Below are 27,315 nucleotides of genomic sequence, written 5' to 3' on the forward strand. Positions count from 1 at the left end.
ACTCAGCTTCAGCTGCTTCTCCCCTTGTCCCCACTTCCCTCCTGCTCCCTCCCTCTCCCCCCCCCTTCCACCTCTCAGCTGCAGTGCAGGCACAACGGGAAACTGCCCAGGCTCAGTCGTGTTCCCCACTACCTGGAAGCTGCACCTGGACTGCAGCCAGGGAGCAGGGAGAAGAAGCAGTGATGCAGATGCAGCTTCCAGCTACTGGCCTCAACACAGCTCCTTGTTCCCCAGTCCGGGCATGGGCATGGCATGGGCAGAGGTAAAGCCTTCCGGCTCCAGTGGTTCTGCAGCCTGGATACAGCCTGTGCGTTGCCAGCCCCTGACTTCCCTGATCCACGTTTAGGGATAAATCTGTGTCTTGCACTGGATGCATTACAAGAATAGAGAGAGGTGCTTGAGCATCTCCTGACAGCAATCCTGTTTTACCCCAGCCCTCCCATAGAGGCACTTGGTGGCTTGCACACGCCCAGGAAACAGCTGGGAGGGAAACTGCCTGCTAGTTGTGCAGCCTGCACAAAGTTCAGCGGCACTTTTTGGCTCCCTGCTGAAAGGAGCATCCCCGAGAGAGAGAGAGACTCCGTCGACAGCCCCACACATTGCCAGCCGAGCCCTGCATTTCCACGCCTTGCTGAAAGCAGCCAGGAGCTCTGCTAGGGAAGGGAGCTGGCCAGCCTCTGCCTCCCCAGGGCGGCACAGCGTTGCTGGACGCGGACTGATGACCCTGCCTTGCAAAGCGGGGCTGAAACAACTGGTGCTCGCTGATTGGTTGCATCTCACCCTGCCCCTGTTGACAGCACCCAGGCAAAGAGCATCCCGCCCCTTCCACCTGGACGTGCGGGGCCGGATTCTAGTTCACTTACTGGGGCTGGAAACGGAAGGCGGTCCTAGGCCACCCCGCTGAAACCCCTGGAAAACCAGTAACGCCAACTGCGGTTGGGTCCTTCTCCTGCAGGCCGCTTCTCGGGACTTAGCCTTCAGGCCGAGATGATGGCTTATCACTGTAGCAGGCGCCCGGCTCGCTGGGCCGCCGGCTGGGGGCAGGCGCTCCCGCTCCCGCGGAGAAAGCGCGGCCAAACGCGGGCCAGGTTTGCGAGCTGACAACACGCCGCGCGCCGGGCGTGCTTCTTATTGGACCATGAGCGCGGGGACGGAGCCCCGCTGCGAGCCAAGGGCTCTGATTGGCTGTGCCGGCATTCCAAACCAGCCGAGGAGCGGGAGCAGAGGCGGGAGGGTCTGGCGTAAGTGCAGCCCGACCCGGCCCGGTCGCAGGGACCGGGGCTGAAGGCTGCTCCAGGAGCCGGTGCCAGGGCGGGGGAGAACCTGGCTGCCCTGCCCGGCCCGGCCCGGCTTTCGCAGCGGGTGCGGAGCTGCAGCTTCAGGGCGCAGGTGCCCGGGGACGCGGGGAAGGGAAGGGAAGGGAAGGGAAGGGAAGGGGCGGCCGCAGCCGGGGGCCGTCCTGGAGCTGGGGGCAGTCGGGGCTGCTGGAAGAAGGGACCTGCCGGGAGGGGAGCGGGCCCGGAGGAGGAAGGCTGAGGAGGCCCAAACCTCAGCGTGGCTGGGGAGACACTTAACCCCGTAGCGTTTGCAGGTCTGTCTTCAGGAGCGAGGAGAGGAAGCCATTCATCCCCGCATCACCGGCCGGCGTTTGGGGTGAGGCGAGGCTGAGGACAGCGCCCACAGGAGACCCGTGTTGCTGGGTGTTGCAGTGAGAAGGGGAGTCATTCTGAAGGGAAACTGGTTTCAGAAGGGTTTGGCAGTGTGAATGTGATTAGTGAGGGGTTTGCTGTAAGGGGACCACCCACCGTGTTAGAGTTGTTCACTTACTGCTACACTGGCAGATTGGATGCAAATGACTGGATTTATTATTCACTGTTGATAAGCTATATCTATATATTACCTCCTCTTGATTCATCGCTTTCGTCTTGTATATAGTTGTGTACAATAACGAAACCCATTTGTTCATTGGGCTTGGATGTAAATTTTTGGGGGGTGAGGGTGAGGGATGCACCTCTCCACAGGACGCCTCAGCCAGAAGACCTGCCCCGGGGGTCCCAGGGCTACCGGCAGCCTGAGGATCCAGAATCCGGCATATCACCTGGCCTAGCGTGCTGGCAAGGGTTACGTTATAAAACTAGATGTGTTAACCATTTTTGAAGCACGTTAACAGGGTGGAATAGCACCTCACATAAGGGAGTGGACTAACATATGCCTTCATCAGAGCCTTCAGGAGGCACGGGGGAGCTTTTCCTGAGAGGCCTTCATCAGCTGCATGGTATCCCATCTGTGATGGCTTCCACAATCACTATCACAGGAGCCAGAGGCATCTCCAGGGTTGATACATTAGAGATGTACCTCCAGTGGCAAAATGGCTACAACAGGTGTCTGGTACAGGCATCCTGCATAGCGTGACTGCAAGGGCACAGAGTGTTCTGGCCCAACATGATTGATGGAGGGGTGCCAACTAGGCTATACTCAGACATTTCACTGCTGCTGTTTTATCAAGACCTTGGCAGACCTGAGATCCCCAATGAGGATGAACTAGAGCAACAGGGAAGGATGTGGTCTGGGGAAAGACCCAGGTGCAGCTCACTGCCACCAGTGTGCAGATGTGGCCAGAATTTAGCTTGTCTGCATCTTAGTGGATGTAGGTCCCAGAACACTCTGTGGAGACTAAATGTACATCCAAGCGATTACAGTCTCCAGTCCAAACCTAGAAGTACATTGATGGGTACTGCAGGCTTGCTCCTGTAGCCTCTCTCAGGCCTGCTGCAGACTGAGGAGTCAAGAGAAGGCAGTAAGGATGAGCCTAGAGCAGGCTCACTGCTGAACTTCTGGTTTGGGAACATGCCTGTGGACTACATCGGTAGAACTGTTTTGGGCCCCTCCCTTAATGCCAGACCTACCACTGCAGTGGGGTAGAAGATCTCATGGAGGGCGCAGGGAGGACATCCTAGTAAGGATCGTGCATGTAGTACACTGGAGGGAGGACTGGGTAAGGGGAGGCCAGAAAACAGATGAGGACATACTCAACACAACCCCTGACGTTGGCAATTTGGTGGCAATGCACCTCTCAGAGTGAACTCCACCCCTAGTGATGGCCCCAGGGATGCCAAAGCCCCAGCCAAGTGGCTGGTTACAGCAGCAACCATGCTGACAGGCCCATGCTTGTGTCAATTGCAGCCTCAGCACCATGCATACCAAGCCCACCTTGCCTTCAAGGAACTGAGTGATTGGGTCTGCTTATAGCACTGTTGTCTCATGGCAAATCCCATGAAGTGCCTCAGCGGGCTGCTCAGGGCAGCCTGGAGGCATCCTACACCACCCATTTTGCCCAACAAGATCAGGACAACCCTGGTCCTATTGGCTTTGGGCTCCTTTTGGACCACAGGCTTCAGCCATCATACCAACTCTTTGGCTCCAGACACACTCTAGACTACGTCACATTCCCTGTAGATCCCAGCACCTGGAGACAGGCAATGTGAGAGTTTCTGCAAATAGTCAACATCCTACATTCCTGGACCCCAAGAACAGTTCTTTAACTTCCAAAGGTCTATGCAGGACTTGCACATGTTTGTGAGTAGGTAGGTACGGCATATATGCCACGATATGATGGTGGTCAGTAACCCACTCCTTGAATTCTCTGAGTATGGTGTATGTTCCTCAGGGCCAGCCATGATGTCTGCATGCAATCATAGATGGTCCTCTTCAGGCTGTTCTTCTGAGGCAAGGTAAGGCATGGCTCCAGGATTCTGTAATGCTGGGGTGCACCACTGAAGGAGTGGCTGTACTTCTCAGTCCTTGTCTCTTCCTTCTGATTCCCATGCCTACCGGGGCAGGCAAGCTATCGGCTGCTGCTCCTGCAGCCCTATCTAAGTCCCAAGGAAGGTAAGCATTCTGCCCTCTCTTCCCCTCCATGCTCAGAGGGATGTCCCCTGCCCCTACCTTCTCTCTCTCTCCCTTCCCCTCATTTCCTCCTATCTCCTACCTGCTGCTGCCAGGTGGTGTCCTGGGAGAGACAAGTTCCTGCCCACTGCAGCTGGCCTACGCTGGAGCTACTGGGGCTGTACTTCCTGGGGATTGCAGAAGTGGCCTGGGGGCATGTCGAGGGGCCAGTTGCCCCTCGACATGCCCCCCATCCCTGCCCCCCATCCCTGTGCCTGAGTAGTATAAGGGGGACACATCTCATCAATCTTTAAGCCCTCCCCTTGACAGGTGCCTGTGGCAGAGCACTGTGTGTGCCTGCCACTTTAAGGGCCTGGAGCTGGCAGCCACCAGGTGCCTGATGAGGGCAGCCATTTTGGAGTCAAGGGCTGGCTATATAAACAGGGCAGTTTGGCTGCCTGGAAGCCAGGCAATAACATCACCTGGCTGGAGGGCTGCTGAGATCATCAGGAGGTAAGGGAGGAGCTGTAGGGGATGGTCAGGAGGCTCCTGGTCCTGGGCATGACCTAAAAACTGCACCCTGCTGGGAGTGGGTGGCCTGGTGGGGCTCTCAGTGGTGTGGGAGCCCCCAGGAAATGCCAGGCCAGTTACCACCCTGGTGAAAGGTGGGTTGGGGCACCTTAACCCCTAGCCCCCACCACTGGGTGGGTAACCCCATTTGTGTGAAGGGCCCAGAGGGCAGACCCTGGGAGAGAGTGAGGGGCTAGAGACCCGACCCGAATGAGAGAGTACCCTCGACTGGCCCATGCTGGGGCCAGGACCAGGATGGTCAAAAGGGCCAGGGGCCCACCGCGAGGGACACCCAAGAGCCAGGGGCCTGGGGTCCCAAATGACCTGGAGGTAGGCCAGGGCTGGTAGCCAGAGGTCCTGGGGGGGGGACCACACCTGAGAGGGGAAAATAGTTTCAGGGGGCTAGGTAGCCTGAATGAAGGCGGAGAGGCTGCCTGAATGGATGGATTGTGGAGGGGTCCTGTTAGGAGGATTCTGGGGCCCAGTGTGGGGGCCAGTGATGATGTGAACATCAAGATGCCTTCTGTGAGACTTGGGCTGCGGTATAGGGGAGGAAAGGAGCTGCAGAGAGTGCCCTTTGGCATCGGGGCAGCCAAATGGGCATCCTCCCACTTAATTGACATCTGTTAATTAATCAATTAACATCAAGGCATGGCAGACGAGAAGGTGGGTGGTTGGCCCAAGAATAGGTGGGCGGGCCACGGAGATCGGCCCAAGTAGGCCCCCTGTTACAGTGCCCCAACCCCTAACCTCTATTTTGGCACTGGAAGTCCTTTCCCTAACCCCTGGCCTTTGCCACCCTTTGCCCTAGAAGAACTCCCTTTGGAGGTGGTCATCATCTTGATCACCATCTTAGAACCAGAAGTCCTGCCCTGTCACATGGTCCTTGACTCTGATAGCTTCACCTACATGATCCCCCAAGACCTGCCCCCTCACCTCCATGTTGGCTGCCATGTAGTTTGTAGAAGTCTCTGCCTCCTCACCTGGTCTCTGATCCTAGTAGTACTGTCCACATGACTCCAAAACCCACCTCCCCTTGCTGCCTTGTTGATGGCCATAGAATAACAGAGAAGTAAGGCTGGAAGGGACCTCAAGAAGTCAGTTAGTCAAATCCCCTACCTAAAGCAGGGAAGTTCTTTTGGTCCTTACAGGGATCGACCCTGCAATCCTGGCATTATTAGCTGTTGGTAGCCATCAGCCTCTGCCATGTCACATGGTCCATGATCCCAGAAGTTCCACCCACCTGACCCCAAAGCCTGCTTCTCCTCACTGTTATGTCCCACCCTAAGGGACCCAGAAGTCTTGGCCCTCCCCCAGACCATGATACATGGCCACAACCTATCTAGTAGTGGGGGGTTGTGACCCCTCTAAAAACTTTCCCTGCTGCCCTTGCCCAATCAGCATGGGTTTCAGGGATGTTAGATGTCCCTGAGAGCAGCACTGAACCAATCAGCAAGTATAGGGGTGAGACCAAGACTGGAAGCCCTGGACTGACAATTTTCCAAACCCTGTTGGGAAACCCTCAAAAGTAGATCATATGTTTTCCAAGACCAGGCTAATGCAGCCAGAAGCAAATATAGATTCTTACCAGTAAGACCCCTCTTTCCTGCTTTACTACCAAGACTTGGCATAGACCTACTGGGAAAATTCTACCATAGTGACAGTTCTGGGGAGGGGGAGATTAAGAAGAGTAGCCTGTTAGCCCAACAGTTGCCTGAGATGGCCGAATCTGGGCAGGAGATCTGTGCAAACATTCAGGAGGCCAGTGAGCCTGATGCCCAGGCTCTTACAGCAGATGCTGAGGATTTGGGAGAAGAGGGCTGCACAAGGTCGCTGATACACAAGACGTGTTTCTTTTTATGGCATCCTTATATATTGTCTGAGTGCGAAGCTTTTTGAAGACTGCATGAGTTGTCTTCTAGATGCACCAGAGTAAGTAAGGAAGCCATGACTGTGAACTGCTCAGATAAGAATATAAACTGGATAATTTGGGAACTCTGGGTATTTTTATACATGCTCCAGAGGTGGGGGCCAGACACTGACAGCCGCTCTAACTCATCTCCTGTATCAGCATCCCAGTGCTACAAAATGGTGGCAGGGGCATTTTAACTAAAGCTTGCCATCTTGAAGCATGGAAACACGCTGATACATGAGATGTGGATGCTGGATGTCGCATGCTGATTAGCACACTTCCGAAGACTTGATTAATTGTAATTGCAACACACTGGAGCAGCCTCCCTACATGTCTGTATGCACCCTCTCTACTGTCTTGTGTATATAAAATGTTTAAATGCTATTATTGCAATAGGTTATGCCATGAATTGTCTGTGTCTTTCAGAGAAATGTTTAATCCACAGCATGGCAATTTTAGTCTGTTCATTTTGCTGAAGATGCTAATGCTCCTCTATATGGGGCAATCAATGAGGAGGCTAACCTTTGGTTGGCCTATATTGAATACTTTAATGGTACTAGAAATTACAAAACCCTACTTAGGAGAGTGGTCTAGTTAGTGCAAACTAGTATAAGACTAGCAAAAGTAGTAAATTTTATACACATTTTGAATGGAAATAAAGACTGCTTTAAAATGCATTGTCACTGGTGCCACTTGCTGCTTGCTTAGTCTCTTGGGAAGTGAATGGGGGACCAGGGTTGTGTGTATGGGGTGTGATGAATCAATGCTGGGAGGATATGAATAGTTGTGGATTCTATTGACCTAAAAACATAACAAAAGGTCTAGCTGGGGTGGTGTATTTTAACCTCTCCTGAATAATGAGTATGAACAACGTCCCCTGAAAAGGGTATGTTGGGACACATCTGAGGAATCTGTGGAAAGCGTTGGAACACATTTGAAATCTGTGGAAAATGTTGATGCATGGCCCTCCCAATTATCAGGCCTGTTGAACACAACAGGGTAGGATATTTTCACCTAAGAGCATTTCAATGGGTGGTATGGCTGGGGTAGAATGGGTTAGACTCCATTAATACATCACGATGGTCCTAAGGGGATGAATAAAAGCCCAGGACCCACAACCCGTGTGAATCGGAACCATGAGTCTAATCACAGCATGAATTGGAGAGGGAGGCCTCACAAACATACAAATCAGATCAAAGACCTGGTCACCAGATCCAATCAAACTTAAAGCAAAAACCCCCAACAGGGTATAAACCCCACAGTTTGGGTAAAAAAAAAAAAAAAAAAAATTTCTCTGGATGGTGAATCTGCTTTAGGACAAGACCTAGTATGTCTTTATTATTTCTACTCTATACATATAGAGTAGAAATAGAGAATACTATTCAATAGAATAGAAATGAACACACACACACGCGCGTGCGCGCACCCTTTTTCTGCTTGAGTACATTGTCTTTACTTATTCTTTCTTTTGGTCTTCAATATAAGATGGTCTGTCTAATGGAAAAACAGCAAATAACAAATTTTTCACATGAAAACACTTTCTTCCTGGTGGTAAATCTGCTTTAGAATGTAGTCAGATATATATTCATTATTTCTACTACATATGTTTGTATATATACACACTTTTTCTGTTTGAACACGCTGGCCATGTCCACATGAGCAGGGGCATGCATTTGCAGCATCACAAATAGTAGTGGCATAAATAAATTTGTACCACTACTTTATGCTGTAGTGCATGCACCTGCTCATGCCATTTGCAGTGGGACACATTGTCCCACTGTCCCATGTGCTGCAAGGGGGCTGGCTGGGGATTAGAGTGCCTCAGTGTGGGGCTAGCTGGCAGGCAGCTACCATGCTGAGGCACCCTGCGCCCCAGCCAGTTGGGGAGTGGCCCATGGAGACAGGGAGCAGGCAGCTCAGGGAGCTGTCTGCTCCCCCGTCATGAGGCACACTGTGCACCAGTCAGCTGGGTTGCAGGGTGCCTCAGTGCAGAGGCTTCACAGTGTGCGGAGCTGGGAGACCCTGCTCCCCAGTCTTCACATTTGTCCTGGCACATGATACTTTGGCATGCTCTGTGCTACTCTTTCTTTTCAGGGGTTTTATTTGTTACTGGGAAATCCTGGTAGCAAATTTTGCCCCAGCATTGCTAATTAGCAGCACCATATACAGTTTAACATGCAACGCATGTGGTTTGTGGCACCACAAAGAGGTTTGCAGTGCCACAAAAGGACACGTGCCTGCATGTCTGGATCCAGGCATTGTCTTTACTTAGCATGTCTTTTGATCTTCATTATAGAGGGCATATCTAATAGGCCTGTGCGACTAGGGAAATATTCAGTTCGGATTCGGCTGATTTGGAGGACAGCGATTCAATTTTAGTTAATAACCTAAGCTATATCCAATCCTTTCCAAAACCAAAAAGTAGTAGGAGACTGACTAGGAAGCCAAGCCAGTCCAATACCTTTCAGATGCTGTTGCTCACTCAGGCAGAAACAGCTCACAAAAGGCACAGAAATCCTGCAGACAGAGGCTTATATGCTGTTTCTATGTCCCCCCCCAGACACTGTGATTGGAAGGGGACTCGGGGAGAGATCAGTCACTGGCCAGCTAGAGGTGTCAGTCCTTACCCCGCTGCTCCCCCTCCCTCTTCTCAGTTTCTGTTCCCCTGAAACACCACCTCCAAATCTTTCCTGAAACTTTTATGAATTGATTTGGAGGCTCCAAATTGATTCGGAAAGTTTTAAGCTTCTCCCGATTTGATTTGGATTTGGAGATTCGGCCTCTGAATTGGGCCAAATCTTCTCCAAATTGGATCGCAGACCAAAGCTTCACACAGCCCTAATATCTAATGGGAAAGCAGCAGATATCACATGAAATTTTACCTTGCCAAGGTAAAAAATTATTCAAACAGTGGATGCCCTTAATTTTAAGCTATATGTGGCTATGTTAATACAAGGGCAGTCAATTGATGGTATTGTTGTTCTTTACAGAGGATGGTATATGCGTTGATGAGTTCCTTGATGGCTGCTGAATCCTATGTGTGAGTGACACACAGGTCCCAGGGCACACCCACACACTAGCAATGCTCTGAATCCAAGCAGCAGATTCGTTCATCCTCTGATACTGGTTATCACAAAACTTGATCCAGTTCACCTCTCCATACCTCACTTCACTCTGCCAAGCACAGCAGCCTCAAGCTGCCTCTGCCAGCCTGTTACTAGATTTGCCCATCAGTTTGGGGTGTGCTCATTTATTAGGGATACATTTCTAGGGTCTTGGTAATTCTATTAATGTGCTGCTTGTGTTACTTGTGTTTCTATACGGAGCTGTATATCTCCCTTCTGCAAGTCCTCACCCCCAATGGAGCTATTTTGCAGGACTCAGTTTTAATGGGGCTGGGTTTTTCTAGTCACTAAATCAGTCATGCACACAAACACACAGATTAACATGACACGCCTGACCCAGTCGGGTTGATCAGCATGGATAGGCTGACACTCTCATATGCCAAGAAATCAGTTCGTCAGAGCAACAATAAACTGTAGTCAGACACAAGCACACAGGTAAACAGAATACCTCTGTTGGGTGTCCAGCTGACATCCTCATGGGCCAGCATTCAGTTCATTAGGGCACATCTGAGCCAAACTGGGTCAATCAGCCTGTACAAGCTGATCCCTTTATGTGTTTCAAACTCAGCATGTCTCAATCTTTAGCCTCTTGATGAGCAGACTTCACAGTATTTTTGGGCTTCACAGGGATCTTTAGCTTAGGTAAAAGAAGCATTGCTGCAGAGCAACTGGGGAAGGAGAAGTAGAGAAGGAAAAATATACCCAGTTACTACCAGTTTGGCTGTAAAAGTTATTTATTGCTAAGTATATGAAATATATAATGATAGTAATAGACATGCAAAGGAAAAACAAACATAAACAGTTACAATACTACCTTGGTTTCAGTAAGTATTTGGGGAAACTTAGCTCAAGCCTAACTAATGCAGTTCAGGTTCAGAAATCTATGCCTAGAGAGAAAAGAGAAAAGAGAGAGAGCAAGAGATGGAATCTCACCAGTCTAAGGCACTTGGGTTGCAGTGCTGACAGGTAAAGTTCTTAGCACAGTTCTTGAAGGGAGACAATCTGTTTCTTCCAGCTTCTCAAGAACAACAGCAGATGGTGTCAGCATACACACACTTTGCTGCTTTTTTTTTTTACAGATTTTTATACACTCAGTTCAGCTTCTTCAAAGCATTCTCAATAGTGTAAATCATTGTCTTTTCTCTTGACAAGGGGTTATCTGATTTGGAATATCTTAAAAAAAAAAAAAAAAATCAGGAAAACATAAGGTTAAGGAGTAACCAGACACTTAGGAGCTAGCCTGAAATTCCTATGGATAGCAGATATACTGATGGGATATCTCATGGTTTCTTCAGAAACAATAGATAGCTTGCAGCATCAGGGTTTTGGATTTTTACTTGTTGTGTACAAGCCTCAGCTTAGCATGACTTTTCCAGATCTTACTATAGTCTTTTCATAGATTTCATAGACATTAGGGCTGGAAGGGACCTCGGAAGATCATCGAGTCCAGCCCCCTGGCCAAAGGGCAGGAAGTCAGCTGGGTTCATAGGATCCCAGCAAGATAAGCATCCAGTTTGCTCTTGAAGGTGTTCAATGTAGGCGCTTGAACCACCTCCGGTGGCAGGCTGTTCCAGACCTTGGGGGCTCGGACAGTAAAGAAATTCTTCCTCATGTCCAGCCTGAAACAGTCTTGTAGTAGTTTATGACCATTCGACCTAGTCGTCATCCCTTGGGGCGCTCTGGTGAACAAATGTTCCCCCAGATACTGGTGGTCACCCCTGATAAACTTATAGGTGGCCATCAGATCACCCCTGAGCCTGTGCTTTTCCAGGCTAAAGAGCCCCATAGCTCTCAGCCTGTCATCGTAGGGTCTGCTTCCCTGACCTCTGATCATGTGCGTGGCTCTTCTCTGGACTCTCTCAAGCTTCTCCACGTTCTTTTTGAATTGTGGAGCCCAAAACTGGACGCAGTACTCCAGCTGTGGCCTCACTAAGGCCGAGTACAAGGGGAGAATGATGTCCCGGGATTTGCTTGAGAAGCATCTATGGATGCAAGCCAGCGTTTTGGTCACTTTACTAGCCGCAGCATCGCACTGCAGGCTCATGTTCATCTTGTGGTCAATGATGACCCCCAAGTCTCTTTCTTCCATAGTGCTAGCCAACATAGCACTGCCGAGCCTATAAGGATGCTGCAGGTTTTTCTTCCCAAGGTGGAGAACCTTGAATTTATGGGCGTTGAACACCATCAGATTCTCGTCCGCCCACTTGCTAAGCCTGTCCAGGTCAGCCTGGATCACCTGCCTGTCTTCTGGTGTGGATGCTTTGCCCCAAAGTTTGGTGTCATCGGCGAACTTGGCCAGTCCGCTTCTGACTCCAGTGTCCACATCATTAATGAAGATGTTGAACAGTATGGGTCCAAGGACAGAGCCTTGGGGGACCCCACTGGTCACAGGACACCACAATGAGTGACTTCCATCAATTACTACCCTCTGGGTCCGACCCTGGAGCCAATTTTCCAGCCAGTGGATCGTGGAGGACCCAAGGCGACAATTGGGCAGTTTCTCTAAGAGGTGATCATGGGAAACCAGATCAAAGGCTTTTTTGAAGTCAAGATATATGACATCAATCTCTTCTCCCTTGTCCAGGTGATAGGTCACCTGGTCGTAGAAGGAAATGAGATTGGTCAAACAAGACCTACCTGCAACAAACCCGTGCTGGCTATCCCTTAAGATGTTGGCGTCGGCCAGTCCATTAAGGAAAGGATGGCCTCTTTAATAAACTTTTCTAAGATCTTCCCCAGGATAGAAGTCAGGCTGATGGGCCTATAGTTAGCCGGATCCACTTTCCTCCCTTTCTTGAAGATAGGCACCACATTGGCCTTCTTCCAGTCTTCGGGCACTACACCAGAGCACCAAGAGTTTTCAAAGATCCGCGCTAGAGGCTGGGCTATGATGCTCGCCAGCTCCTTGAGTACCCTGGGGTGAAGATTGTCAGGGCCAGCTGACTTGAAGGTATCCAGATTCTCAAGATGTTCCTTCACGAAGTCAGCATCAATGGAGGGCAGGGGATCACCCTTACCTGGACTTCCCTGTCCCGTAGCGGGCATGGGCGTCCCATGGGACTGATGAAAGACCGACGCAAAGTACCTATTTAATAGGTTGGCTTTTTCCTGGGCGTCAGTTGTCAGTTGCCCCATCTGGTTCAGCAGGGGTCCAACGTTGCCCCTGCTTTTCCTCCGGCTCCCCACATATCTGAAAAAGGACTATTTATTGTCCTTGATGCTCAAAGCTAGTTGGAGTTCAGTTGCAGCCTTGGCTTTCCTGGTCTGCTTCCTACAGGACCGGACCAGTGCAGAATAATCCTCCTTGGAGGTGACTCCCATCCTCCATCCTTTGTAGGCCTTTCTTTTTAGCCTCAGGAGGTCTGCTAGGTCCCTGGAGAGCCAGGGGGGCTGCTGTGCCCTCTTGCTGCCTTTCCTCCGAGATGGAATAGACTTAGTTTGTGCGTTGAGGATCGCTCCTTTGAGGAGCAACCACTCTTCTTGAACTCCCCTTTCTCCGTGGTCACGGTCCCTTAGGGCCTCACTGACAAGCCTCCTGAGCTTGTCAGAGTCGGCTTTCCTGAAATCAAGGACTTCCGTGTTGCTGACTGACTTGCCAGCTTTTTGGCGGATGGTGAAGGTGATCAGCTCGTGGTCACTGTCACCCAGCTTCCCATCGATCACTAGGTCGCTGACTAGGTCATCCCCAGTAGCCAGTACCAGGTCGAGCAGCGCTTTGCCTCTTGTTGGCCCATAGACTTCTTGAGTCAGGTAGAGGTCATCCACGCACGAGAGGAAGCTTTGCGACCACTCAGATTTTGCTGAGCGATCCTCCCACGAGATGTCTGGGTAATTGAAGTCGCCCATGACAACCATGGTCCTGGAGCATGCGGCCTCAGCCAGTTCCCGGGCAAACTCCTGGTCAAGCTCAGGACTTTGGGTGGGAGGTCTGTAGTAGACTCCCACCATTGTGTCCCCTGTGCCGTGTTCCCCACGGATTTTAACCCAGAGGGTCTCCAGCCGTCCACCCTGGTCGCCAATATTGGCTTGCAGGGACGTGTAGCTTTCCTTAACATACAGCTACACCCCCACCCCTTTTCTCTACACGATCCCTCCTGTACAGGGTATAGCCATCTATACCCGTGGTCCAGTCATGGGTGGAGTCCCACCAGGTCTCCATTATCCCTATGACATCATAATTATTTGCATTGAGCAGGAGGATGAGCTCCTTCTCCTTGTTCCCCAAGCTCCTGGCATTTGTGTACAGGCAGGCAAGTGTCCCCTGGGGGGCTCCTTCCTTGCCCACAGATATTATCAGGGCTGGGGCAGGGGTGGGCTCCCTTAAGTGCCTAGACCTGCTGGCTTTGCAAGGATTGCTCAGCGGGCCAGCAGTGCCGGTAGTGCCCCCGTCCCCCAGCGGGCTTAGTTTAAAGCCCGGTGGAGCAGGTCAGCCAGTCTGGCTGAGAAGAGCCTCCTCCCCAGGGGAGAGAGGTGGAGGCCATCTCTTCCCAGCAGCTCGCTGCCTCTCTCGCCAAAGAGCGGGCTGTGGTCATGAAAGCCAAAGCCTTCCCGACGACACCAGCTTCGCAGTCTTTGGTTGACCACGTGGATCCTCCTCTCCCTCCTCGGCCCATAGCCTGAGACTGGGAGGATCGACGAGAACACCACCTGTGCCCCCAGACCCTTTAGCCCCACTCCCAAATCCCTGTAGCGCCTCATGACCTGGCTGGGAGCGCTCCGAGCCGTGTCATTGGTGCCCACATGAATTAGGAGCATGGGATAGTGGTCTGTGGGTTTGAGGAGCTCTGGGATCCTCTCCTCAATGTCCCGGATGCGGGCCCCCGGGAAGCAGCAGACTTCCCGGGCTAAGGGGTCGGAGCGGCAGATTGCCCCCTCAGGAGAGAGTCTCCCACAACAAACACGCTACGTGTTGTCTTGGGGAGAGCAGGGGTGGGAGCTGCAGTTGGGCCCATGTTGCCTGCGGGAGCTGGCAACTCAGCAGGCTCTGCTGGAGCAGCAAGAGGTGCATACCTGTTGCTCAGCTCCGGCGGGGTAGGGGCCTTGGTGCGGCGGGCCTTAGGGCCCTTGACCACCGTGGTCCATGCCCCTGGCTGGACAGAGCGGGAGGTCCTGGAGTCCTCCTTTGGCCTGGAGGGAGACCGTGGTCTACCCTTCACCTCCCGGGGGAGAAGGGCCTGGCAGTAGGAGTCTATCTCCTGCTCGCAGTCCCTGATGGCACGCAGTCTCTGGACTGTGGCCTGGAGCTCCTCCAGCTGGCGCGCCAGAGACCCCAAAAGGGAGCAGACCCCACAAGGGGAGGTCACCATGCTCCCAGGTCCCAGAGCCTGAAAAAGGGACAGGCAGCCCCCGCAGCCGAGAGCCAGGGGCTCCGTCTACGTGGAGCCCGGAACCAGGGGCTCCGTCTGGGTGGCCGTCTCTGAGGTGCCAGAGGGGGGAGCCGCGGAGCACGAGGGGACCCTCGGGGTGCAGCGCGTGCCCATCCGTGGCATGCCTCTGGTAAGCTGGCTACGGCTGGGGCTGTCTACCCTGGGGGGTGCGCAGGCAGGGTCCTGGGCCCTCCCGTGTGCCCTCCCGCGCTAACTCACGCGCCGGCAGAGAAGCACGCCTGTTTGTGCAGCCTGTTTGTTAAGTTTTAACAGACTTAAGGCAATTATTGGAGTGTTCATAACCTTTTGTGGAGAGGACTTCCACCAGTTATCTCAGGAAAAGTATGACAACACCTGTGGTTAGGGCTCCGATGGGCTGGACACTGTGATGAACCCTTTACCATTGTTCAAATGTTGCCCATACCCCCTCTGACTCAGTCTCTTTGCTTCAGCATTCCCTAACCCGGCAACTGAGTTTTAGCCAATCAGGTTTAAATAGGCTTCCCATAGTGGGACTGGGGAATGTATGGCCCGAGATGTCTATTAAACTTTACTTCTTCTTAGAGGTGTTTGTGTGGGGGGGTAAATCCAGATTAGAACTGGTCTGATAAATGCTGAGCTGGGTGTGTGTAAATGTGGGTTGATTAGCATTTGGAGCACAGATTCCCTATCATGCAGTGCTTCCATGCTTCTCTGATCTTAGAATTCACTGCAGTTTTTGCTTCAGGCTTTCTATTCTCCATTTCCCATGTAAATGAATGGTCATCTGGTTCTATCTTGGATGCAAATGAGACCTAGGGCAGTTGCTCCCTTATCTGGAGGGCCTTGGGTATGCATCCCACTGCATCTTAATCAGTTTTGTTTAGGTGGGGGGAGGGGGGGAATTCTTTGCGAGTCCGACAGGCTGTGTTCTGTCAGGGTTCTCCAACAACATGGAGCTGAGAGGTAACAAACCAGAGCGACATTTTGCACTCCTTTCCCAGTCATCCACAGAGAGTCCAAAGGATGCCAAGTCATTTTTGCAAGCATCCCCAAACTTGTTCAGTGATCTGCCTCTCTTTCTAAATCCTTCATGAGCTTCAGAGTACAACACACTCTTTGGTATCCTGTGATATAACATTTACATGACATGACCAAGCCACCTGAGTCTCTTCTTGCGTTCCCATGAATGACATAGCAGCATGATTTAACATTTCCACATTTGTCACCCTGACTTGCCATCTTATTTGAAGAATTTTATGCAGGCATCTGATATTGTGGAATCAAAAAAAATATATGCCTTAAACTTTGATTATTTTAGTTATAAGATGACATAACCGCTTTGTGTAGAATTGCTGGCTCTGTACAGTAGAACAGATAAGGGCAAGTGTTTGTTCTTTGTAACTCTTCTGCAAATGCTTCGCTCACCGCGGCCTTAAAGGTAAAAAAAAAAAAAAAGTATGTACAAAGTAGATTTCCCGGTGCAAGAAGGAGGTTTGTGAACTAACCCCACCTCCCCCATAATTCCCATCCTGATAACAGCAAAGAAATAATGAAGTAATATTATAGCCGCTTTTCATGCTAATTTCACTATATGATCACGTGAGTTGTAAGCGACTGTTAAAAAGTATATAAGCCTCCTGATTTTGCTCTTGGGGGGGGGGGACCCCTTCCAAGTGCTTGGGAAATCCATGTCACTTTGGAACTCCCCCTACAGCTGTAGTTTCTTTTGAATAAAAGCTTCTGCTGACCTGACCCAAAAGTACTCTGTGTGTGTTTCCACGACAATTCCTGGTGCCGTGACTCGGATCCAGAACACAGGCTGAGGAAGGAGGACCGCAGGCTACCCCCCCCCCCGAACCCTGAGGCGCCAAACTTGAGAGGTAAGAGACCTAATTCAAAATCTCTATTGGGGTTTCGGAGGAGGACTGCCTGTAGGCTCCCAACTTGGCCGTGGTAACTGGATCTGAACCTTGTTAAAACAGGTCAGTCTGAACCTTACTGCCGGCTAAAATTTTCTGTCTGGTAAAGGATCCCATTTTGTGTCTGGTAACGTACGTTTTAGGGAGAAACTGTTTGAGGCACCTTCATCCAACAGCACATCGGGCTTGTAGTTAATTAACTAAGGCGGTGTGGGGTAGGAGGTCTGGCTGACTGAATAAATGTGTGTGTGTGTGTGTATTTAGAAATATGAGCCACTGACCAGGACTGAGACTACGGTTGGGCTCAGCCACCCCAATTCTGCCTGACAGGGCAGTTTTGAAAGCAAGGGGGCCCAACTGGAACCTCGTGACCCAGTGGACAGGGCTTATTGAATGAATGTGTGTGTGTATTTAGAAATATGAGCCACTGACCAGGACTGAGACTACGGTTGGGTTCAGCCGCCCCAATTCTGCCTGACAGGGCAGTTTTGAAAGCAAGGGGACCCAACTGGAACCTCGTGACCCAGTGGACAGGGCGTCTGAGTGATTTTGTCTTTTCCAAACCCCTCGTCCCAGTAGCTTCTGCCGAAAGCAGGAGTGAAAGGATCCCTCTAGTGTTTCCCTCCCCATTTCCATTTTATGAGCCGGTGTCGGGTCAGAAGCCTTTTGTCTGGGCAGTGAAAAACTGCGGGGCAAGGCACTGAGCGGCCCGGACATCCTAAATAAGCCTCTCCTACGTCTCCCTGTGTGACTGAAAATGGGAACAAGTCAGTCTAAACAGGTTCCTGTCCCCCCTAAGGGGACTCCGGCGTACTTTATGTACACACACTATTCTCCCGAGACTTGCAAGTACCTGGATAAGTGGAACTGGTATACTAGGGATGATCCTGTGAAACATTTTCCACAGGAAGGAACATTTGATCAGGATAAAATAGTGCACTTGAGAGGGGCGTTAGAGTCCCGTGGATCCAAAACACCACAAAACCAGTGGGACGTGTTCTTTTATTGGTATGATGAAATGTCCAAAAGGCGGACAGAATCTCAAACTAGGAGCCTAAAAGACTCTCAAGAAAAATTAAAACAGCAGTTAAAAGCTGTTCGGGAGAAATTGGCTGCTCCCCCAAATTACACGCTGGCCACCGCTCCAATGTATCCAGCATTGCCCGGGGCGCCCCCACCACTGGAGCCAGCAGAGGATATCCTTGACCTTTGTTCGAACCCCGCTCTCCTGGGACTCCCACATCAGCAACAACCGGTTCAACATCAGGCTGCAGCCCAGGCTAGTGACCCATTAGCTGAAGCTCCTTCAGTAAATCCATCCACGGAGCTTAATAGTCCGGACTCATCCACCATATCTGCCACTCAATCATCACCAGTGTGGCAATTTACTCCTGGGTCACAACCCACCACAGGTGTATTTAGAAGAATGGGAATAGGCATGGAAAGATCTCCCATCAATCTGAGATCCCGAACTGCACAAGTTTACCCCCTAAGACAAATGCCAGGCATTGGCACCGATGGACAAAATATAGTAACTGTGCATGCAGCCTGGACTCCAGGTGATCTCTACAATTTAACTCAAAAGTTCCCAAAAATCAGGGAAGACCCAGAAAAATTTCAGGAAGAATTGCAGACTGTTATAAATTGTTATAATCCAACATGGGCTGACATTAATCAGCTCATGCGATCCATTTTGCCCAAGGAGACTATGCTACGTCTGTACGCTGCCTGTACTTGGCCAGATCAAAACCCAGGGATTGGCCAAGACTTTATTGACAAGAGAAATGCTTTGGCTCAGGCAGTTCTCACAATTTGCCCAAAAAAGGCAGACTGGACCAAAATAAATACCTGTAAACAAAACAAAAATGAACACCCCAGTGACTATTTAGAACGCCTCAAACAGGCATTTGAACGATACTCAGGAATGGATAACCCAGTCGGAAATGCTAAACAAGCAATAGTGGCAGCATTCGTCCAGGGACTTAACCCTAAAATTGCTGAGAAAATTCAAACAGTAATTATTGGCTGGGAAACTAAAGATTTGACCGAAGTCCTTGCTGCGGCTAACCATTTTCATAACAAATTGGAACGGTCTAAAGACAGTGCCGAGTTTAAGTTAATGGCCTTACAGATTTCTCAGTTGCAGGGTCCAGGTAGAGGAAGGGGACGAGGACGGGGAAGGGGAGGCCCGGGTAGATTCAGGGGAAGAGATAGATCCTTGAGCCCACAAAACCCAGGCTATGGGAACCAATGTCATTATTGCAAGCAAGAAGGACATTGGAAATCAGAATGCCCCAACCGCCCCGGCCAAGGACCCAGACCCCAGCCCCCACCTCCACTTCCTGTCAATTTTCCCAGTGTTGAATAGGACAGCCTGAGGGACAGTGACATCATTGCTCCTTTGCTTGCTACTGACCAATCTGGTCCGTTTGTTGAATGCCTTATTTCTGGTAAACCTGTCTCCTGTCTTGTCGACACCGGAGCGTCCCGCTCCACGCTAAAGGCTGCTGAGTTTCCTTTTCTACCTTATTCTCCTGAAACTGTAAATGCTGTCGGTATAGGCGGACAACCTATCCCACATCCCGTCTCTGAACCTGTCTCCATCTCTATTGGCCCTTTGTCTGAAAATCATGCCTTTCTTCTTAGCCCCTGTGCACCTGTCAACCTTCTTGGTAAGGACTTGCTGTGTAAACTGGGATGCGTGATTTATTGTAGCCCAGATGGTGTTTACCTTGAGGTACCGGAACATAGGGAAACCGAGCTTGTGGCTTTGCTAACCCAGGAGTACTCTGATTCTGACACTTCCTTCTTGCAAGAGGAACTGTTGGCACGAGTACCTCCACAGCTGTGGTCCACCCATGCGAATGAAGTGGGGCACATGCTGAGTGCTGAACCAGTGCGTATCATCCTGAACCCTGCCAAGCCACTTCCTCGTGTCCCACAGTACCCCATCTCAAAGGAAGCTGAGGAAGGGATCAAGCCTGTCGTTTCCTCACTCCTTGAGCAAGGGATTATTGTCCCAATACGCTCCCCTTGCAACACACCTATCCTACCTGTCAAAAAACCTGGTAAAGATACGTATCGCTTTGTGCAAGATCTTCGAGCTGTAAATGCCGCTGTGTTACCCGCTTTCCCCGTGGTCCCTAACCCTGCCACTATTCTTTCCTGTATCCCTTCAGATGCTACATATTTCACAGTAGTGGATCTTTGTTCTGCTTTTTTCTCTATCCCCGTTCATAAGGATAGCCAGTATCTGTTTGCATTTACTTATCAGGGATTTCAGTATACCTGGACAAGACTCCCTCAGGGATATACAGAGTCCCCAACCCTGTTTTCCCAGATCCTAAAAAAAGATTTGGATCCTATCACGTTCAAAGGGGGGTCCACCCTTGTTCAGTACGTTGATGATCTATTGTTAGCCTCACCCACTTTAGAGGCCTGTGAGCAAGATACTTTGACACTCCTCACAGCTTTAGCTCAGAAAGGCCACAAGGCCTCAAAATCTAAATTGCAGCTCTGCAACTCTAAGGTACATTATTTAGGGCATGATATCTCAACAGGAGAACGACACCTTTCCCCTAGTAGAGTTGAAGCTATCCTCAACATTCTCAAACCTATGACTAGAAAACAGATGAGGGGATTCTTAGGTACAACGGGTTATTGTAGACAGTGGATCCTGGGTTATGCTGCTTTCGCAAAACCCTTGCAAGCATTCACTCATGATACCACCCCGGAACCCCTCCCTTAGACTCCTGAAGCCGAACAAGCATTTGTGGCCCTTAAACAAGCCCTCACTCTTGCTCCTGCTCTTGGACTTCCTAATTATAAAAAACCCTTTACCTTGTTTTGTCATGAACGGGAAGGAATCGCTTTAGGAGTACTCACTCAGCTGCTTGGTGAAAAGCATCGCCCAATTGCATATTACAGCTCTGCCCTTGATCCCGTAGCTGCGGGACTTCCTCCTTGCCTCCGTTCAGTTGCAGCTGCTGCCTTGTTGGTTGAAAAGGCAGATTCTCTAGTTTTGGGACACTCTTTAACCGTTGCAGTTCCACATGCTGTGATGGCCCTTCTGCTCAAGGGCAAAACTCAGCACATTTCCAATTCCCGTCTTACTAAATATGAGAAACTTCTACTGTCAGCTGCAAATGTAACCTTAAATCGCTGTTCAATTCTGAATCCTGCGTCACTTCTGCCTATTGCCTCTGATGGTGAGCCTCATGATTGCCTGTCTATCACAACTCAATTGTTAACCCCTCGAACTGACCTCAAGGACATTCCTATCCCGAACTCTGACCTTGTTTTGTTTGTTGATGGTTCCTGTCTTAGAAATGATGCAGGCAAATTAGTTGCGGGATATGCAGTATGCACTCAGTATGCTGTTTTGGAAGCCTATTCTTTACCCCAAGCTCGTTCTGCTCAAGTTGCTGAACTCATTGCTTTAACACGTGCTTGCATTCTTGCAAAAAATCAAACCACAACCATTTATACTGACTCTAAGTATGCTTTTGGTGTTGTTCATGATTTTGGACAAATCTGGAAACAAAGAGGGTTCCTCACTTCATCAGGGACCCAAATCAGTCATGGTTGTTATGTAAAAGCCCTCTTAGAAGCTGTTCAATTGCCTCTTGCTATTGCTATTGTTAAATGTAAAGCTCATGAGAAACCCTTTGATGATGTCACACGAGGAAATGATCTGGCAGACCGTTCTGCCAGAAATGCGGCCCTTTCTGGCCCACAGGCTCCTAACTCTGTTTTTGTTTGTTTTTCAGCAGACCAGTCTCCTTTGGCTAGCCTTTCAAGTCTGGCCCTTCTTCAAAATCAGGCCCCAAAAAAGGAAATAAATGACTGGCTGCGTGCAGGATGTTCACTGCACCCCGACTCTCTCTGGCGCTCCCCGGACGGCCGCCTGGTGGCGCCTAGAGAGCTTTTGCCACATCTTGCTCGTTTAACCCACTCTGTGGCCCATACGAGCAAAGGAGGAATGATTGCTACAGTACAAAGAAATTGGTTTGCCCCAAATTTTCCTTCCATGGCACAACAGTACTGTAGCTCCTGTCCCATCTGCTTAGCTCACAACATTGGGCAACGGGTAAAAACGACACCCGCAGCCCATCCCCCTCCATGGGGACCGTTTGTAAATCTGCAAATTGATTTTGTGCAGCTACCTAAGTGCTGTTCTTATGAGTACATTTTTGTTATTATTGATGTGTTCTCTGGATGGGTGGAAGCCTACCCATGCGTATGTGCTGATTCCATCACTGTAGCAAAGAAATTGCTCAAAGAATTCATCCCTAGATTTGGATTGCCTCTCACAATAGATAGTGACCGTGGCACCCATTTCACAGGACAGATAGTAAAAAACATCTGCCAAGCACTCAACATACAGCAACACCTACACTGTAGTTATCATCCACAGTCAAGTGGTGCTGTAGAACGTAAAAACTCTGATTTAAAAACGTGCATTTCGAAGATTTGTGCTGAAACAGGCCTCAAATGGCCTGATGCACTGCCCATTGCTCTTATGCACATTAGAAACACTGTTAACAGAAAACATGGCCTAACCCCTTATGAAATACTCATGGCACGACCCATGAGGATGCCAGCTACACCACCTGTTGCCCCTCACCAAACAGACCTACAATTAACTGATGAAACTGTACTAAATTATTGCAAGGCATTAATGAAGTATGCCAGGTCTGTTCATTCACAGGTCCAAGAAGCCTTACCTCAACCACCGGATGTTCCCTGTCACAACCTCGAACCAGGGGATTGGATCTACGTAAAGGTCTATCAACGGAAAAACGCACTTCAACCCAGATGGAAAGGACCTTTCCAGGTACTTCTAACCACTAATTCTGCTGTTCGTTGCCAAGGTCACCAAACGTGGACTCACGCCTCGCACTGCAAGAAGGTATCACCTCCATTGGACCCCGAAGCAGCTGTATTCCAACCAAGGTTGGGATTTTTCCCTGAGGCCAAGGACAAAGACCCTCAGGACCTCACTCAGGCAAGTGAGGAGCATCAGGGTGCAAGTGCTAGTAACCTCTCCCCTGCACCCAACACCTCAGCCCAGCCGGATTCATCAGTTGAAGAACGAAGATATCATCTTCGGCCTCAAAGAAAGTGAATGCTCCCATTCGGAAGATCACCACCTCGATCAAGACCAAGAGCCGACATTATCAGTCCTTTAGGTAACTTGAGCCCAGAGGACGAAGAAAGACTTTGGCTGCCATCCTGGGTTTGGCTGGTAGTGTTCTTTTTCTTACTGGTGCTGGTTATGTTTGTTGTTAAGATTCTTTGTCCCTCCTGTATCTAAAAATGGCACTGATATCCTTATATATCACACTTGGGTATCTCAGTATCACCCAAGGGGGGTGGGAGAAAAATTTGTATTTGCAGATCTCCCATGCGGTGGCTCAAGCTGGAAATAAAAGTGACTGCTGGATATGCTCTCACAGCCCAGCACACCTACACCAAGGAATCCCAATGATCAGAGTACCAATATCCCTCCAGCAATGGGGAACAATAAACGGCGGCTTCGTTAGACACTACTCGTTAGCTGCCCATCGGTCCGCTCCTAAAGAATGGAGGGCCGCCCCTGCTAACTGGATAATCTCCCCAAGAGTAGAGGCGCCTTTCTGTTACAGATCCAACAACACCGGAGCTTATAATAAAGCCACACCTGTAGGACACTACCCTCATTGCCTAACTACTCTAGATTATAGCCCTAGTAGCACCAGTGGAATCCTGTTGGGTAACGTACCCTCTCTCAATTGTACAGGATTCATGGTCTACAACTTTTCTAAGGAACCTCATGTTGCTCTCATTGCAAACAGATCAGAATTTTACATTCACTCCAATTTTACTTCTTGTAATATATCTCGGTCCAGCAGAATAACAGCTGAACGTGGACCGTCCTATACGATGCATATCAATCGAAAGTGCCGGATAGGGCACAACAACTGCCGAGATTTGAGTACCCTTTCTGCCCCAGGCCTTTACTGGCTCTGCGGAAACAGGGCTCATAAAATCTTGCCCTGGAATTGGGTGGGGGCATGCACTCTTGGACGTGTTATCCCTGGTTTCGAAATGCATAGTGCAATATATCTGGAACAAGTAAAAAATTTCAACCATCACATGAAAAGGGCGGTTAACCCCTTAGCTACCAGAAACACAGGGTTCCATCGATTTGTGAGAACCTTCATACCGTGGCTTGGAGTAAGAGAATTGGAACTAGCCATAATTAACATTTCAGCCACAATGGAAGCTATGGGAAATGCCACTGCGGATGCAATTCAGGCTCTGCAAAAAGAGATCTCCCAGATCTCACAAGTAACTATACAACACCGCATAGCCCTAGATTACCTACTGGTATCCCAGGGAGGAGTATGTGCCTTAGTAAACTCCACCTGTTGTGTCTATGTCAATCAGGACATGCGAATCGAAACTGACATTCGCAAAATCCGAAATCAGTTAAGGGTCCTACATCAAGTGGCCTCAGAAAATACTGACTGGGGTCTAGAAGAAATGTGGTCTTGGCTAACCTCCTGGCTCCCAGATTTCGGGGCCCTTGGCAAGAAAATCCTGTATGGAATATTGTTTGTCTTGATAGTTCTGATAATGTTCTATGTCTTAATGCAACTGATCCTCTGCTGCGTGAAAGCCAGCAGGGGAAGCTTTAGCAAGGCAAGAAAACCCACAGCAGAGTCTAGAATAATGGTGTTACAAAAGTGTGAGCAGATTGAAAGAAAACATGAAAGGCTGCATGATGAAATAGAGGGGCTCATGAGAATGGAAATTTAAGGCTAAAGTGAGACTAAATAGTCTCAAAGGGGGGGGGGGCTGTGGAATCAAAAAAATATATGCCTTAAACTTTGATTATTTTAGTTATAAGATGACATAACCGCTTTGTGTAGAATTGCTGGCTCGGTACAGTAGAACAGATAAGGGCAAGTGTTTGTTCTTTGTAACTCTTCTGCAAATGCTTCGCTCACCGTGGCCTTAAAGGTAAAAAAAAAAAAAGTATGTACAAAGTAGATTTCCAGGTGCAAGAAGGAGGTTTGTGAACTAACCCCACCTCCCCCATAATTCCCATCCTGATAACAGCAAAGAAATAATGAAGTAATATTATAGCTGCTTTTCATGCTAATTTCACTATATGATCACGTGAGTTGTAAGCGACTGTTAAAAAGTATATAAGCCTCCTGATTTTGCTCTTGGGGGGGGACCCCTTCCAAGTGCTTGGGAAATCCATGTCACTTTGGAACTCCCCCTACAGCTGTAGTTTCTTTTGAATAAAAGCTTCTGCTGACCTGACCCAAAAGTACTCTGTGTGTGTTTCCACGACAATATGAAAGCTGTTTAATCTGTTGGTATGCTTGATGTAGGTCATACATGTGTCTGACCCATGTAGAAGACTGGATAAAACACATTTTATAAATATAGAATTTCACTTTAGTTGACAGTTTGTTATTGTTCCATGCTCTGTCTTGCAAAAAAACCTGAAGTTACTGGCTGCTTTGGCAATTCCACTTGCAAGCTCAGCATCAACATCTAACAGCAGAGCCAAGGTAGAAAAATTGGTCGACAGCATACAGATGAGTACCATCGAGTGTGATATCTGGAACTGGTTCTGAAGAGCCTTGGTGCATGATAAGTCTTCTTCCAGCTTATTGCTAGCCCAAGGATTTTGCATGAGTCAGAGAACTGGGTAATGAGATGTTGTAGGGCATCAACACTGTTAGCCACACGGGCTGCATCCTCTGCAAACAACAAGCACTTTTACATATGCTGGGGGTGGGTGGGGGTGGAGCTTTAATTAAAGCAGTTGTAAGAGCCACTCTAATTAAAGCACTATAGTGTCTCATGTATAAGTGTCCCCGTACTTCAAAATGCTGGTGGGAGTGCTTGGATTAAAGCTTATTGAATGAGCCTTGGTTCAAGCACCCCTGCTGTCATTTTGAAGTGTGGGGACCCTGATTAATTGATTAATTGAGTCTGCTGGAGTGTGGTAATTACTGTACTCCAGCAACCTCCCATGTCTCGTATCAGTGAGCCCATGCTTCAAAATGGTGGCAGGGGCACTTGAACTAAAGCATGTTCAATGAGCTTTAGTTCACGTGCCCCTGCCACCATTTTGAATGCTCGCGTATAAGCACCCAACAGGTCCCTTATGATGATCTACTTCACCTTCATCTTGGCTCTTAACTTTGCAAAGTTAAACAGACCTCCATCATGTCTAGTGCTGAGATAGAGACACTCTTAAACATCATGGAATGCATGCTGAAGCAGGGAATGAAAAGTAAATGTTAAACAATGTGAGAGCCAGTACACAGCCCTGCTTCACTCCATTGTTGATGTTGAAGAAGTTGGACACCTGGTTTTTATACATTACAGTTGCCTTCATGCCATCACGTAAGGATTTCAGAAGGTTTAGCAGTATAGATGGACAACCAAGTTTCTTCAGAACAGTGTAAAGCCCTGATCTACTAACCATATCAGAGGCTTTTGATAATAAAAGCTGTGAACAGTGGGATATGCTTCTGTCTGCACTTTTCCTGATGTAGAGAAGAGAGAGATCTATGTGGTTATTACAGTCACTTCTGTTTCCTTTGTTTTTATAAAGTTGGATCAAAATAGCATCACTGAAATCTTACAGAACAGTTTCTTCCTTTCAGCAGAGTAGCAGTATCTTGTGTAATCTTTGCAGCAAGTCTTTGTTTGCACATTTGTAAATTTCAGCAGGTGAATTAGATCCTGAAGCTTTATTACGAATCTTTCTGATACTTGGTTCAAGTTCCTTTAGTGTAGGTTTCTTTAGTGTAATGTAAGTCATAATGCTGACTATAACTATGTTTGTCCCCAAACATAAACCCAAGCCCCAAAATGGAAATCAGAACAAAAGTATACCTCCATGTTTTTAAGCTCTGGTAAAAGGTACACGTTTTGCTTTTGAAACATGGGGTGGGGGGGCTGTGGGTGTTTGGGCCAGGTGCTCTTCCATTTCTGTGGAGGCTAGTATCTATCAGTAACATCTAATTTGGGCTGTGTGGTTGTAGAATTCTAAATTTTCTGAGCATTTTTTAAGCATAGGGTCATTTTCAGACTTGTAGCATTTTTATGAAGTTAAGTTTTAGTATTAGTTTGTGAAAAGTGAATACTCGATATTGAGATGTAAATGTTATATTTTCTAAGGGATCTTGCACAATACCTCCAAAGCAGGAAATCGTACTTCCAAGAAACAGGCTGTAGAAACACCAGAGGGATGGGAACCAGATCGATAGCCTCTAATGACACTAAAACAAAACCACAGAAATGCTCAGCTTGAGGATCAGAATGCCTGCAGCATCCAAAAGGACAGTGCAGAACAACATGGTAAAAAGAAAAGAGCCCTTGGTTCCTCAGAAGTAAACATGTCACCAAACCCTGAGAGAACTATGTATAAAAACACAGGGATTCACAATTCTAAAGTTGGTTCTTTGGGGTCTGTGAATAAGAAACCCAGGATCAAATGCTCACACATGTTAGAGGAGTTAAAGAGGAGGAGGAGATTCTTC

At 49.0% G+C, this 27,315-nt stretch overlaps 1 protein-coding gene across 5 annotated transcripts; it reads left to right on the forward strand.

Annotated features, from left to right (window-relative positions):
* On the forward strand, positions 1–25,093 carry LOC109282555 (syncytin-A-like). 5 transcript variants are annotated; one of them, XM_059728575.1, is made up of 5 exons: positions 1–1,389; positions 1,592–1,653; positions 3,668–3,731; positions 16,578–16,720; positions 22,470–25,093. In XM_059728575.1, exon 5 carries the CDS (start codon positions 23,078–23,080, stop codon positions 24,560–24,562), a length of 1,485 nt encoding a protein of 494 aa, XP_059584558.1. In that variant the 5' UTR covers positions 1–1,389; positions 1,592–1,653; positions 3,668–3,731; positions 16,578–16,720; positions 22,470–23,077; the 3' UTR covers positions 24,563–25,093. The 5 variants fall into 5 exon arrangements, with proteins under 5 accessions (XP_059584558.1, XP_059584557.1, XP_059584560.1 ...); XM_059728574.1 differs by lacking the exon at positions 16,578–16,720; XM_059728577.1 differs by lacking the exon at positions 16,578–16,720 and having other exon boundaries at positions 22,633–25,093.
* The last annotated feature ends 2,222 nt before the right edge of the window (positions 25,094–27,315 follow it).

This window comes from Alligator mississippiensis, chromosome 5 (genome assembly GCF_030867095.1).
Source record: "Alligator mississippiensis isolate rAllMis1 chromosome 5, rAllMis1, whole genome shotgun sequence".
Classification (NCBI taxonomy): domain Eukaryota; kingdom Metazoa; phylum Chordata; order Crocodylia; family Alligatoridae; genus Alligator; species Alligator mississippiensis.